We start from the raw sequence: 14698 nt of genomic DNA on the forward strand, positions 1-14698 counted from the left end.
GAGAAGCCAATTAACCTAACAGTCATGTTTTTGGACTGTGGGAGGAAGCCGGAGTACCCAGAGAGAACCCACACATGCTCAGGGAGAACATGCAAACTCCATGCAGACCATGAAGACCCCAGGCTTGGAATCAAACCCAGAACCTTCTTGCTGCAAGGCAGCAGTGCTACCAACTGTGCCACTGAGCAGCCCTATGTAGATATTAGTACTTGTAAATATCAATTTTATGCAGAATGATTATTGATAAAAGTAGGTAAGAAATGACAATGGAAAAGATGTTTACCCCAGAAAGAATTTTATCAACTATACCTTTTATTTAAATATATGCGCTTATTTGTTAGCAAAGGCTTTCGGAAAGAATAGTTAATCTTTATTTAGAAGAAATTGAGGTTTTGCTCGTTAATATTCCTGTGGGAACAGCATAGATTGACTGTGAGGTTCTGGTGCCTACCTGCATTCGGCCCCCCCTCAGTGTACATTGGTTAGAGCCTAAAAAATTTCTGACTACGCCTCTGATGCTGAGGATTTAATTTAAATAACTAAACGAGAAAAAGGTCAGAGGCGTATTGGAGTGATTTGTATCCCTTTATCTCTTATTTCTATTGTTTTAATTTTTGGAGTAGTTGGCGCCCCCTATGGGCCGGTCCTCAAACTGACTCCCTCCTGTGAAGTCACATGTGATCACAGCATCAGCACCATCAGCCTCTGCACACATGCTCCATGCGCCCGGCATGTCTTTTGTTGCCCTGCATGCCGGAGCAGAGCGCCGCCTGGCAAACTTTAAAGCTGCAACAGATTCCTGCGTATCTGCAGAGGCTGAATCTAGAACCGGGAAATATATTTATGAGCTGAACCAGGATGAAGTTTGTGTGATAAAGTGTTTTTTTTTTTTTTTTTTTTTTCTTGCTAGAGGCTCACCTGTCAGAAAGGCATATAAGAACTGGGTCCTGGGCTGCTGCCAGATCCCCCTGAACGCAGTGTTAGGGATCCTCTCCATTATCCCTTCGTGGAAGATGCGCAGCACTTCCTCCTTGTCCGCGCGCTCGAACTCGCGGATAAACACCGCATCCCTTCTCACATCCTTGGGGCCCGCCGGGGAGCCCCACATCATCGGCTCTTTTTTGGTCCCAGCTATAGCTTCGTGCTCGTCCGCAACGATTTTAGTCTCGCAAACCATTTTTGGAGACGAACAATGCATGCAAGTGGCCTGCAGACAGACGGCTCAGTNTTGCTAGAGGCTCACCTGTCAGAAAGGCATATAAGAACTGGGTCCTGGGCTGCTGCCAGATCCCCCTGAACGCAGTGTTAGGGATCCTCTCCATTATCCCTTCGTGGAAGATGCGCAGCACTTCCTCCTTGTCCGCGCGCTCGAACTCGCGGATAAACACCGCATCCCTTCTCACATCCTTGGGGCCCGCCGGGGAGCCCCACATCATCGGCTCTTTTTTGGTCCCAGCTATAGCTTCGTGCTCGTCCGCAACGATTTTAGTCTCGCAAACCATTTTTGGAGACGAACAATGCATGCAAGTGGCCTGCAGACAGACGGCTCAGTACTGGGAGAGAGGCGGATGGGTGAGGATGGATGATGCGTTAAAAAAAATTAAAATAAAGATTCTCCTTAAAAAACAGTGAGAGGATGATGGAAAGGGGAGGGATAAGACGGAGGAGGGGGGATGCTCTGCTGCAACCCTGAGCGGTTCTGAAGACCAAGACTTTCCGGCGCGATCCGGGCCGGTTTTATATGGGAGCAGGGGCGGGTAATGACGCGGGTTCAGGGGCTGGGGGCGGGGGCCCGTCCACTCAGATTGGATGCCGGATGCAGAGGGAGGAGGGGAGGGATGTGTCAGGTCTGAACAAGCTGCTTTCTGCCGTGGAGGGAGGATTTTAGACAAAGTGGACTCATTAGGAGGGGAGAAATATCTAATGTTATTTATATAAAAATGCAATCAAATAACTAAGGCTATTTGTCTGCATTAAAGCCAACAATCAATATATCTGAAAGAGAAAATGTGCCTCAATTAAAAAAATCCAATAACGTCTGTTTTTGAAATACATATTTAATTAAAAAGTTCAAACACATATGATATCAATTAAATGATACGCACTTGATTAAAAGTGTTACCTTTTTCTAATATTCCAATGATTAAAAGTGCAATCATTGTTACAGCTAATTAAAGTCATTAAACCATAAAATCATAGCTTTGTTTTAAACACTAAATGTTTGGATCCCTTCATTTCTCAAAATAGATTATACATATGGTTATATTTTCTGCTTTTATACCATTTGCACAGCATAAATCGACAAAATTATTAATCTATGTAATTAAATATTTCGATAAACTATCTAAATAAATTTTAATTAGAGTTCTGAACCCTTTAAAAGTCTTGCATTGCTGCAACCAAGGCTGTTCTAGACAGGGAGCCATAGCCCCTGTTATTGCACCTGTATTCAAGACATAATAATACCTCTTTAATAATGTATGCTGGCACAGAAACTATAACTGAATAGTCTGTTGGACCAATTCCCCTTTTTACAGGTTAATTTTGATAATAATATAAAATTTAAGTTATTACTTTTTGAGGGTTTTGTTGTTGTTGTTTTGTCTGTTTGTTTATTTTTTTTTCCTTGAAAAAACATTGGCCCCATCTTGGCCCCTCTGGTAAATTTGGTCCACTGGCAGCCGCTCAATTGTTTTTATTTTTTTATCAGTCTGCTGTACAATCAGGGGATCGGTCTCAGCCTCTGTGCAGGTTACCCAATCATATGTTTGGCATGATTAAAACTCATGCTGTTAGATTTGCTTGTGTCCTGATAGACTATGGCAAAGACAAAATAAAATATCTGCATGCATAATTTAATAGGTAAAGCCTACAAAATGTAATGACGTCATGAGTTTAATAGCAGATTAACATTAATGTACCAAAATGTGTAAATTATTGCCCTTCTTTTTTTTAGCTTAATCTAAACTTGTCAGTTTATGAAAAATAGATTATCTGATACATAATTTTCTGTGTGACACTTCTGTACATCAATGGCTTATGCTTGGCGTTTTATTGTGTTTGTATTTAAAGGAAAAGCTTTGATGGGTTCCAATAGTTTTTATTTATTTATTCAAATTTACACAGAAAATACTTTATTTTCCTTGTATGTTATTACTCTAAAACATAAAGAAAAAACTATCTTAGTTTATGTTGTTGTTTTATTTTTTTAACCCTGATGTTCTTTAAATCCATACCAGAGCCGGATCTCTTGATAAACAGAACCCAGAGGAGACTTGCATATACAATCCAGACTCACAATGGGGCTGTGTGAGTGACAGCTCTGCTGCACTGCAGTGATCCCTCCATGGCTTCAGCCCGCCTCGCCATGCTGCCGCTGCCAGAAATCGCTCCCTACATGGAGATTATCTTCCCCTTGCTACCCCGTCCATCAGTATCTATTGTAGACTGGTTGCGAATTAATCACCTGCAGCTTTAATGGGGCAGCGCTGCATTGGATGAGGATGAGGATGCTGATGCTGGAGCGACTCCTTTGTCGTCTCCCCTCACATGCTGGGGGTATTTAACCGTTAGGCTACCGGTGCAACTTACGCAGATAAATCTTTAATAATTCATTCATTATTTTTCATATAGTCCATGAATTATTAATGATCTATTTATTGAGCTGAATTTTGACTGAGTAGTTATAATAAATGCTGAGCAGGACGATTTGAATGAACAAACTGAAGGGGTTCATGGTTTGTATAAAGCTGTGAAAGTGTAGCTCTCTCCATTTGAATCTGCTCTCTATCCGTAGCTTTTAGTGGAAAACTGCGGATCCTCTCACAGCCTAATAAAGCACAACTAGTTTGAACTGGATCTGAACTAGTTTGCTATTGATGAGGCTGCATCTTTTCCTCCGCCTCCTCCTCTTCCTCAGTGAGCAGGAGAAGCAGGAGGAAGAGAAGCTGTAGGCATCCTGCAGAAATCCTCGTGCTGTCGACTTAGCCTTCACATTCTCTCCTCTAAAAATACTATGGAAGACAGAAGATTATTTTTTTATTAGATCAGCGCATCATCTACAGTGGATTGGACTGGCTGCAGCCTGAGCATGCGCAATGCATCACTTTGCTTGCCTTTCTAGATCAGTGCCTTTATGTTCTAGCGGTGATGTAGCAACACAAGCTGAGTGTGCATGAGTGGGAAGGTTGCAAACACTGTGAAATAAATGTGAACAATTAATTTTACAATTCATTTTAAAAGAGAAAAGATTATTATTTTTTTATATTTTTTAATAGAGTTAATAACCTGCTTTTAACCAACAATGTTCATTATTATCTGATGTATAATAAACAATATAAACAATCACGAGGAGGAAGACTCAGAGAGACGGAGTTGGAGGAAGTTATACGAGGAACCAGCACTGAAGAACTGCACAGAGAGAGTATTTATGGGAGACTGAAACAAAGAGAGGACTAACGAACAGATTGGGAGCAGGTGTGAACAGAGCAGAACAGGAAAGGAGCTAGGGAAAAAGGAGAACACAAGAGGGCAGCAGAGGGCAACAAATAAAAACCTGAAAATAACCAGAAAACACAACAAAATAAGAATTAAACCACTAAAACTAGAAAACGTGGCGCAAAGTAAAACTGAATACTCAAAAGAAAACAGCACCAGAACTGTGACAAATATAACTTAAACAAGTTACATGTAGGTCTAGTAATTCACACATGCACATAAATCCCAATAAACATCAATTAAATGTAATAAAGGAATTATGTTATGAACCAATTTTCTTCTAGTTCTAATGATGAACTCAGCACATCTCCTGTTTGGTGAAACTCCTTGCATGCATTACTGTGATGAGCTTCAGACCCATTTATTTACATTCTGAAGATCCTGGAGGCCACTTCATTGTAATTTATAATAATTTCCGTTTTTAAATATTTTCATCACCATGTTTTCTAAAAGAGATAAGAAACACAGCAGTTTAAGCTAAAACCAACACAGACACCCTGTTAAAAGAAGGCACCAGTGCCCCTGTTACTCTTCGAGGGTGTAAGGAGCGATTTCTGAATAAACCTGTTCAAAAGTTGCAGCTTGGTACATAAGAAACAAACATATAGCAGTTTCCATCTGGTATATTAGCCATCCTGTGCTAAACCCACAGAGGGTAATGAGGGAGAATGGTAAGAAGGGAGGAGATAGTGTTTCTCTCGCTCTTTGCATGGAGCAGGAGGTGTTAGCATGAAGCCATGGGGACACCTCTGACAGCTTTACTCACATTCTCACACACTATATAGACTGCTGTGGGGAGAGCACTGTCCCAACCAGGACTGTATGATGTTACTCGAGCAAGATCATGAATATACCCAGAAATAAAGGTTTTCCTTAAGGAGAACAGAACCTTCAGATCAGCAAACTAAAAGAGTTTGCAGATTACACGGATTAATGAATGCAAATTATTCAAATTAACACATGTTTTTGCTTGATAACTCGAAGTTCTCTTTTTTGTCTAAAAGGTTTGAGTTTTTTTTACTTTACGCTCCTGTTCTAAATTAAGTTTGCTTTGAGCTTTGTTACCTAGGGCAGTTCTTGTCCATGTAGGCCCTGGGGGAGTCCCTCCCACTGTTCCCAGGATTATAACAAGAGATGTTGTCTTCGTTTGCCCACACCCATCCCACTAACTAACAACAATGTTTTAAGTATGGGTGCTTTCATAATTAGTAAAATTGTTTAATCATTCTTGAAATATATTTTGAAATATCATGCTCAGTGATGAAGTACAGCATTAACAGCCAGTTGTTGAGTAAAATCATGATTTCTTACATCACTCTTACACACCTTGGCGACTCAAGTTTCATAAATTTGACAAACCAGGGAGAAATATAAGACTAGCTTAGGAAGCAAATAGATTTGTTGGTATTTGAGCACTTTGGCCGGCCCCTGATACCCTAGCACCCTGGATATAGAGCCTTATCAGAAATAGCAACTTGGTTATGCTTGATAAATTAATTGAAATAATGCAGAATTTTATTATGCAGCCACTGTAACTACAATATTTTAAAGGTGAAGCAGTTGTGTTGTAGCTACTGAGAACCACCTGCCATTGTTTTCCCTGTGATAAGCTTAGAGAAGCTCCACAAAATAACAATGAGCAGGGGCCTCTGTGGTCTGCTGAAAGCAATGCTGAGCTGAGATAAATGGTGGATTAGAGGGAGTTGAAGTTTAGAGGACTTGACTCTTCTGTGGCCTCTGGAGACTTTCTAACAGCTGGCTGTCGATGCAGTCGGATCCTACAGGAGACGATGAAAGAAAAGCTGGATGGAGGGAAGAAATCAAAGAAGCGAAAGTTATTGAGTTTAAACCCCCATCAGTTCTTCCAGTAGGCGTCTCTGCAGGTTGAAGCTGCCTCAGCAGGACAGCTGAGCTCAGTGTGGTGCAGCAACAACAAAAAAAGGTGGGATTCGCTTCCACAGTGCTGCCTCCGGGTGGAGAATCCTGCCAGGTCACTGCAGGCTCTTCAGTGGCCGGCAGGGTTCTTCGGTTTTCCTCTGCTTGCATCTGTTAACAGCATCTAATCCTGATAGCTTTTAGGGAAACAGAGAGTGCTGCAGTGTTGCGACACAGCCTGCCTGTACTTGGGGCTCCTCCTACTGGTGCAGATAACACCCTGACAGGAGTAATGAATCATGTTTTCTGCTTTTTCTCCTCCTGGTGGTGATCACTGCTGTAAATGCAAATTATAAAAACGTTTCTATCTTATGTTGGAGCTTTAATTTAGTTGAAAATATAACTACCTCACAGGGCGATTAACCTCAGAATAAAAATTGTATTTGTTCTATGTGGACACCAAAGAAATCCCTCAACTGACATCCATGTTTGAGGTAAAAACACTCATCTCAGTTTGTCTTAATTACGTTAATATGTTATAACAACGCATAATGTTTTATAAATGTGAGGTTAAAGGAACCACAGAAGGTTTCATGGCTGCTTTTCACTATTAAAGCCTTGGAAGGGGGACATGCAGGGATGAGGAAGCTGGTTAGAGTGTAAGGCAGGATGAATGGGGTTTCCCTCAGAGCAGTTCTTAAAGAAAACAGCCTTAAATAAACATCCATTGTTATGGTTGAACGAATGACATGTTCAGTCAAAGCATTTTAATGTGTTAAAATGTCCCAGTCAAATTAAAAAAAGAAGAGAAACTGACAATACTTGATAACTGATGCTCAATGATGCACCGTACCTGCTGCCGAGGCTAGGGCATGCTCTGCACTGGTGGAAACAATTCCTAGAACCCTCTGGACTGAGGTTGAACTAATTAAAAGCAGGTTTTTCTAACATCTGAGGTTGTTTTGATTCAAAGCAATAAAAGCGGTATGCTTTGGAAATTACCATTGCTGATGGAATGAAATTAATTAGGTCTACATCTTTCCATACAATGACTTTGATATTAGTGCCATTTGCTTCTTTCTATGGAGTTTCATCAAATTAGCTTATAACGCTTGTGATTTTTAGTGGATTTCATGTGTTCTTCACCCTGATTGAAATGATCTCCCAGCTAACCCCCCTGAGTATCAAGGTATATTCTCACCCATACCTCCTCTGCTGACTGCCTTGTCATCATTTTGGCTGCCCTCCACTCTAAATGATTGTCATTTCTTCCATAAATAAATACTAAAAACACACCGCAGACCTCTCCTGCCTCCACTGTGTTCATACATCGGGGTTTAGGGGGATTTAGTTATGTTGGGTTTCCATGTAAAACACAAAGATGCTGGTTTCAAATACATCTGTCCTTACTTTATTTCAATCAGTCTGCAAATAAAATCAGTTAAAACTATCAACCAAGAAACATTTCAATAAGAACTTGTCAGCTTATTGATAAGTATGTCTTTACTTCAGTACATGAACTTAATGCCTGGTTGGGGATCCTTTTACATGAATCACTTCTACCTGCATATATGATCTAATGTATGCTGTGGTGATGATCCTATTAGCCTCTTTTTATCTAGAGGAAATGTCTTCACGTTGCTTTGATAGCAGCCTTTAGTTCATCTACAGTCTTTGGTCTTGTTTCTCCCATCTTCCTTTTGATAAAACTTCTTTATGAGGTTTGGGTTGTAACAGTTTAAACCCTTGGCATTGTCAGTGGGTACCTTCTGGAAGAAGGTAAAAGAAGTTCTCCATAAAGCTTGTAGGTACAGCAAACCCTGGAGAATAAAATGCAGAATGTAGAGACTGAATAAACTGCAGACTGAATAAGCTGGTGAGAAGCAGCACTTCTGTCCTGGGCGGACTCGGTGGAGGAAGTGGCTGAGAGGAGGGTGCTGTCCAAGCTTACATCCATCATGGACAACACCTTTCACCCCACCGGCACCAGACTGTAGAGGAGCTGAGCAGCTCCTTTAGTGAAAGACATACACTATCATTCATCCCTGCTGCCATCAGACTTCACAATGCAACACTATAACTGCAATAATTTGTGCAATAAGTAATGTGCAATCACTATAAAATACCCTGCGCAATAATCCTGTTAAATAAGAGTCTTCAACTGTGATATATAGATATATAGATGCACTGTATATACCCCATGCACCTTTTCCTTCTTTTGGCGCCTTCTTTTGAATATTGAGCCGATGTGGCAAGTGAATTTCTCCTCTGTGAGATCAGTAAAGTCTATCTTATCTCTTATTTTAATTTGTATCACTGTGCAACATTTCAGTCCTCATAAGGATTTAAGATAACATTTTAGCTGTAGTTCAGATCCTCAATGTGTCTCTAGGGGTGGGAGCTCTTGAAACTCCAGCCGAGATGTAAATGAATCTCCTCCAAACTCAAAAAGGCTTTCACACTCCATATTACTTTTGCACCTTTTTTCCTTCCACTTAACTTTCCATAAAAGTACTTGGAGACAGAACTCTTTGAGGAGCACTGATAAGCATTTGGGGCTAATTCTACTACCTGAGAGAAAAAATATATATATATATATGTAATGTATAATTGAAATGCACCTGTTCAAAGCAGTAAGTAAAGAACTGACATTTGAGTTACTGTATTTTGATATATAACTACTTAATTTTTGTTTTAAGTCTTTTGCTATATTACTGCATTTTTTTGCAGAGAAAATGTTCAACTTCATTTATTAAAAGGTCACCGATTCATATTTTCTTTCTCTACAAATTAGACCCCTGCTATGAGGGAAACAATGATGGAAAAAAGATGCATGTTTTATGTTTTTATTCATAGGTACAACATTAAGACTGTAAAATGGAGCCTCCTGTGACTTGCAGAGTACATTGCTGATAAAGGAGCAGCAGTAAGAGGATTTTCTGCTCTCTGCTGCCGTTCTCTTCATCCCTTCCTTCCCTCCCTGCTGATGCCGCAGCTCATCTGATCCGATCCGGGTCTGCTTCATAGCTTTCCCTGCAGACGCCTTCAAAATCTAGCAGAGGTCCGCAGGCAGACGTATCCCGGCGCGTTCGCATCGTGTGCACACGTCAGCTTTATTACCACCTAAATGAAAGTGCTATAAATTCATGCTACAGTGCTGTGCTAAAACAAGACCTACGGATGGTCTTCCTAAAAAATATCTTCACTAAAGTAAAATCATCCCCATACTTAACTATGGAGCAAAAAAACTTTCCAGTTTAAATGACCCAACCCCCTTCCTCCTACAGGCTTTGAGTCAACTAATTAGGATTATTGAAATTACATTTATATTATTATTTTAAATTATTATGTTAAACTGCTGCTAATGAGCAGTTCAATAAACTCTGATGCTACAGGTAGAAGTGTGTAAACAGTAACCTCATACAACAATATCATATACAGATGCATCCTACTGTGTCTACTTTTTTCAGTCAGTTACTAGAAAGTAGAAAAACGCATTTATGCTCCAAAGATGAGGACAGCAGAAAACGATGAGGACAGTTTATAAGATTCAGAGCGTTTCACTACACAAACATCGGTGATGTCAAAGTCCTACACGAGGAAACAAAAAAAAACAAAAAAAAAAATGTCCACCTGTGGTTGAAATCAGAGCCGAGATCAAATGAGATGATGAGGGAAACAAATTAAATAAAGTGCCTGTTTGTTTAGAGAAGTTCAGATGGGTTTTTCTGTAAATGTTAAGAGGCCGGAGATGGAGGGTTGTCTGGGCGTCTGAGGCTGGCGGGGCTCAGCGCAGTGTGGTGGTGGGCATGCAGTCGCACAGAGCCCTCGTCTCCGCCCGCAGCACCAACGTCTCCGTCTGCAACAGAAAGAAAAATGTAGCTCTCAGGAAAATTTAGCTCATTATCTGCATTCTTTTTCACATTTTAATCATGCATTCAAACTTTCTGGCTCTCAGGGTGAAAGGATAATGCAAAAGATAAAAAAAAAAATACTGTAATGAGTTTTGGAGTTTTTTTCTCATTTGCATGGTTGCAAAACTATATATGTAAGCCCAGAAATATGTACGCAGTATTATTGGGTAATACTAGCACTTGATTTGAGAAGATCAGCAAAATTATCTGCAACTAAAATATGGTTTTGCACAAAGAAAATCTGATTTCAAATGCAGTATATATAAGATTATTTAACTTCAGGAGCCTAAATACTCAATTCAATTGGCAGGTAAATTGTATTTACATGCTTTAATGGATGGCCTAAAAATATCTTATTTCTAGTTCTTTAGATTCTCCTGCATGGTGGTGATGGTTGCCATAATTGATACTGCTACATTTTTGTTTCTCTCCAAAAATTGAGGGAATAGGGAGGACAAGAAGGACTACCATCAAACCAACAACTAGGCTGTTGAAAAAATGATCCAAAACACACATTTGAACTAGTTTTGGAATAAATAAAGCTGACTGACTTAAAGGTATAGAAGACGATCTTTTATTTCCGGGTGGATCATCTAAATAAGTAGTCCTAATTGCCAATCACTCTGGTGATATGTTTACGTAAGGCTGTCGTACAGTATGTCCTCGTCCCGTTAGCTATCTTTTCCTGTGCATGCACACTTTTGGGCTTATCTGTGGTGAGCTACGGTTTCAGGCAGTCCTTGAAGCTCGCCTTTCTGACCGCAGTTCTTTGAAAATGGCCGAGGATCGTAAGAGAAAAAGTGTGTAAGAAGTGTATTGTAGATTCTTTTCGTGCAACTTTTCAACAGAACGTGCACAAAGAGAAATGGGCTTGTGCATGCTTTCTCACACGTTTAACAGGCGTTCCCTCTCAGGAGCGGGTACAGGGTTGTGCATGTGCTTTTTTTTTTATTGGAGAGGTCAGGTCTTTTAAAAAATTTAGGAAAATCCTCCCCTTATACCTTTAAAAATTTCTGGAATTACCTGCAAATTAAAAGAACAAACAAACTGCAAATGATGCTTAAAAGATAGGCATTTGCTAGAAAACGTCCAATTCAAATGAGCTCCACCACTTCTTTCAAGACAAGTCAAATATCCACTATGGATATTATATGGCAGGAAATAAATGTAAATGGTTCAACAATAATAAAAAAAGTATTTTTAATGTAAAAAAAAAAAAAAAAAAAAGCAAAATCAGTGTATGCTCTGACCCATTTAGGCCTAACTCTTGGGACAGTTTGGAAAACGTTGGAGCTCCAATATGGAATTCAGTCCAGAGCAATTCAACAACCACAAAGCAAACACAATAACAAAAAAACATATGTGCCATGGGATGGGTTAAAGAAAAAAAAAAAAATGACATTCATGCTCCAGTATTCTCAACAGATTCAAATTTTCCTGACCCTGGCATCAAGGTTAAAAGCTGTCTTCTTCAAATCCTGCAGCGCCCTCTGCATGAACTCAAAGGCATGGCAGTCAACGCATGGACGACCTGGAAACAAGTATTCAGAAATAAAAACAGCTTATAAACAACATAGAGTTAAATATAGTAAATATGTTTGAGAAATAATGATGATAATTGTTATGTGGTAGAAATTCAATTTAAATTATAATCAATAAAATGTGTTAAATAGATTTACAAATAGGTTTGTTATTCTGAAAACTAATAATTTTAAAGCATTAAGGGGTTTTCAGCTTCATTTTATTAATTTTTATTTTATTTCTTCATCTATTTTTATCCGTTAAAATGTAAATATTCTTATTATTCTACATAAAACACCCCACTATGTGCTCCCTGTGGGATGTGGCATTAAAACTGGGTGAAAAACATCACGTTTCCACCTCTTTTTATCCATTTATTATAATTTTTTATTTTTTTCTTAAATCCACCTACTTTCGGCTGGGATCACAGTCCCTGTCTCCTGGTCCGCCTCAGCGGCGCCGACACAGAGGAGCTGGAGCGCGAGCAGAAGCAGCGCTACCTGCATGTATGATCCGCTGATTGCCATGGTGACGGTCCTCTCAGCCTCTTTCCATTTACAACAAATCAAATAGAAAAAAATAAAATAGAAAATTTAGAGGAAAAACTACAGCGGACGCAATTAAAGGCCGTCAGCAAATGGAATCCCCAAACATCACAGGCTTTGTTGATTCAATTTAAATATTTAACACAAAAAACAGCATATTTATAAATGCAGAACGTACAGAATAATCGCTTCCCTCATAATATTCCGATTCACTCACCTTCAATGATCCGATGATGGGTTTTTTTTGCACCAGATCAGCGTTAAAATGCCCACTGAGTAATGATTTATAGAGAGCTACCCAGTGCGCATGCGCAAATGACACCTAAAAAAACCAGTCAAAACTTCCGGTGGCAGTATTCAAAATAAAGCATTAAGCAAATAATAAAGAAGCAGGGATGGAATGCATGAGAGAGAGAAAAAAAGAAAAACAGTCAATTATATTTGAATATTTAAAAAACGGATAGATTAATATTATTAAGGTAGCCAGACTGCTTTAGTTTAATTGATATAGAATAGAAAATCCCTTTATTGTCCCACAATGGGGAAATTCTGGTGTTTACAGCAGCAAAAAATATTATACAAAAAAATGTCATAAAAATGTGGACCTTAGAAAAATGTATAAGAATAATAGTGAAGAGTTAATAGATAAACAATTAAATACTGTACTGTGAAGTGTTTTAACAGTATAAAACTGCATCTGGAGAATAAATGACCAATACTATGAAGATTGTGCAAAATGACAGCAGAATGTTATTTAACTGACTAGGACAGAAACTGTACAAAATCAGCATGAATGTAACATTTTACTACGGTTGTTGATATTGGTTTATTGATTAGCTCCTTCAAATGTTTTCTTTTTCAGACTGAACCATTAAAAAGGCTGCGGCTCTGACATCTGTGGGGAAACCATTTGAGCGACTGGTGATGAAGCATCTGAACGAGCGCCACCAAAGGAAATACATCTGGATGCTGTCTGTGGGTTTCAGCTTGGACTTAAAGTCTGCAGACAGACAGGAGATGGGTCGGCTGGTCTACTGGTGTGATCCAGTAGACCGCCCCGCAGCAGCTTAACTCTCTAAAGAAGGTGGAGATGAGTGTTTGACCTTCCGTCCATCCAGAAACTTGTGCAGCAGATCTCAGCACAAGAAGAGGCCATATTTCAACTTTCTATGAACATTTGGAAAGATTCTGTAAGTTTTATAGCAGTTTATTATTTCAGAGCGCTTCACAACATATATTTTCATCCGTTGTAGTAATGTTTTATTTTTCAACATTTTTTAATTCAATACGCGACATTTTGATTTATTTAACACCATATAGCCTGCACTGATTCAGAGAGCAGCAGCTGAATGATCGCTTTTCCCTCTCGACTCATGATGAAAACCTCTGTCTGGCTGCTGTCAGTCAAAAATCCTTCAGTATTTTGGCCAATCAGCTTCAAGCAGCCAGCTTCAGGACCCGCCCCTACTGCATAGAGCCCCTTAGAGGTTTAGCTTCTCTGGTGGTGACGTATATTGCCATGTTATCCAATCAGGACTATTTTCTCGCTGAGGCTTAAACATTAACAGGGATTTCTCATAGAGGCTGACAGGCAGCGTCCTGCTGCTCCAGAGATCGTATCCAAGAGCAGAATAAACAGAAGATTAATGCGCAACATATTCATGGAATCCGGCACATCTTAAATGCAGTTTAATGGCTACATTCATGAAGTTTGTGAATGCATTTTTACCAATTATTTTCTGAAACTTCCAGGGGAAGTTTAGCCTCTCTAGTATTTAAAGAGGAATTTTGTATGTATATATTATATACCTATTACATACATTATATTTTTTGGATTTTTTCCCCCTCTTTTTTACGTCCATTTGTCTTCTGTGCTATACAAATGAATTTCACCTGGAGGGATTAATAAGGTGGTCAGAGTCAAATTGGTTACTGAATACCATTGATTATACCATTTATAAGGTTATAGGTGATTGAGGATACTCAGCAATTTAAAAAAAGACACTGCAAGAATGTAAAATTAGGATTAGGTGTATTAGTGACAATATTTTGTTAGATGATTATATGACCTCATGAGCGAGTAAAACAGTGACACATTGCTCACATAAGGGGGCATAAACTATATTATAAACTTCTGACTGATATATAACAAGCAAGTACTGACTTGTGGATTTTAAAAACTTACAGACGATGGACATATTAAACACCATTAAGTGAACAAAATCCACCAAGACAGGAAATGTGAGAACTGAGCAGTGGTGTCAAAAGTACACACATTTGTTACTTAAAGCTACAGTGTGTAACTTTTAGCGACATCTAGCGGTCAGACTGCAGCAACATGAACAT

The 14698-nt window shown here is 39.2% G+C and overlaps 2 protein-coding genes across 3 annotated transcripts in view; both read right to left on the reverse strand.

Annotated features, from left to right (window-relative positions):
* nat8l (N-acetyltransferase 8-like (GCN5-related, putative)) overlaps positions 1 to 1716 on the reverse strand; it is a 21245-nt gene extending 19529 nt beyond the window's left edge. Inside the window, exons 1-2 of one of the 2 annotated variants that reach the window (XM_015375494.1) lie at positions 1533 to 1716; positions 919 to 1207 (exon numbers count right to left, since the gene is read on the reverse strand). In XM_015375494.1, the coding sequence (XP_015230980.1) occupies positions 919 to 1198 (280 nt within the window). In that variant the 5' untranslated portion in view covers positions 1199 to 1207; positions 1533 to 1716. Of the gene's footprint in view, positions 1 to 918; positions 1208 to 1243 lie in introns of both variants that reach the window. The other variant, XM_015375496.1, reaches the window with a different exon arrangement.
* Positions 1717 to 9842: 8126 nt separating this feature from the next.
* Positions 9843 to 12693, reverse strand: LOC107085270 (chromosome unknown open reading frame, human C4orf48). Its single transcript, XM_015375513.1, has 4 exons — positions 12570 to 12693; positions 12220 to 12354; positions 11729 to 11817; positions 9843 to 10231 (listed from the first exon to the last, which is right to left on the reverse strand). The coding sequence occupies exons 2-4, from the start codon at positions 12332 to 12334 to the stop codon at positions 10160 to 10162; spliced, it is 276 nt and encodes a 91-aa protein (XP_015230999.1). The 5' UTR covers positions 12335 to 12354; positions 12570 to 12693; the 3' UTR covers positions 9843 to 10159.
* Positions 12694 to 14698: the final 2005 nt, after the last annotated feature.

This window comes from Cyprinodon variegatus, unplaced genomic scaffold, assembly GCF_000732505.1.
Source record: "Cyprinodon variegatus isolate N-32 unplaced genomic scaffold, C_variegatus-1.0 Scaffold119, whole genome shotgun sequence".
Taxonomy (NCBI): domain Eukaryota; kingdom Metazoa; phylum Chordata; class Actinopteri; order Cyprinodontiformes; family Cyprinodontidae; genus Cyprinodon; species Cyprinodon variegatus.

Coding starts and splice junctions, on each gene's coding strand:
- LOC107085270 (XM_015375513.1), bottom strand. CDS start 12,334: ATGGCAATCAGCGGATCATACATGCAGGTAGCGCTGCTTCTGCTCGCG. Junction 11,818..12,219: donor GACTGTGATCCCAGCCGAAA/GTAGGTGGATTT, acceptor ACTTGTTTCCAG/GTCGTCCATGCGTTGACTGC. Junction 10,232..11,728: donor CTTTTAACCTTGATGCCAGG/GTCAGGAAAATT, acceptor TTTCTGTTGCAG/ACGGAGACGTTGGTGCTGCG.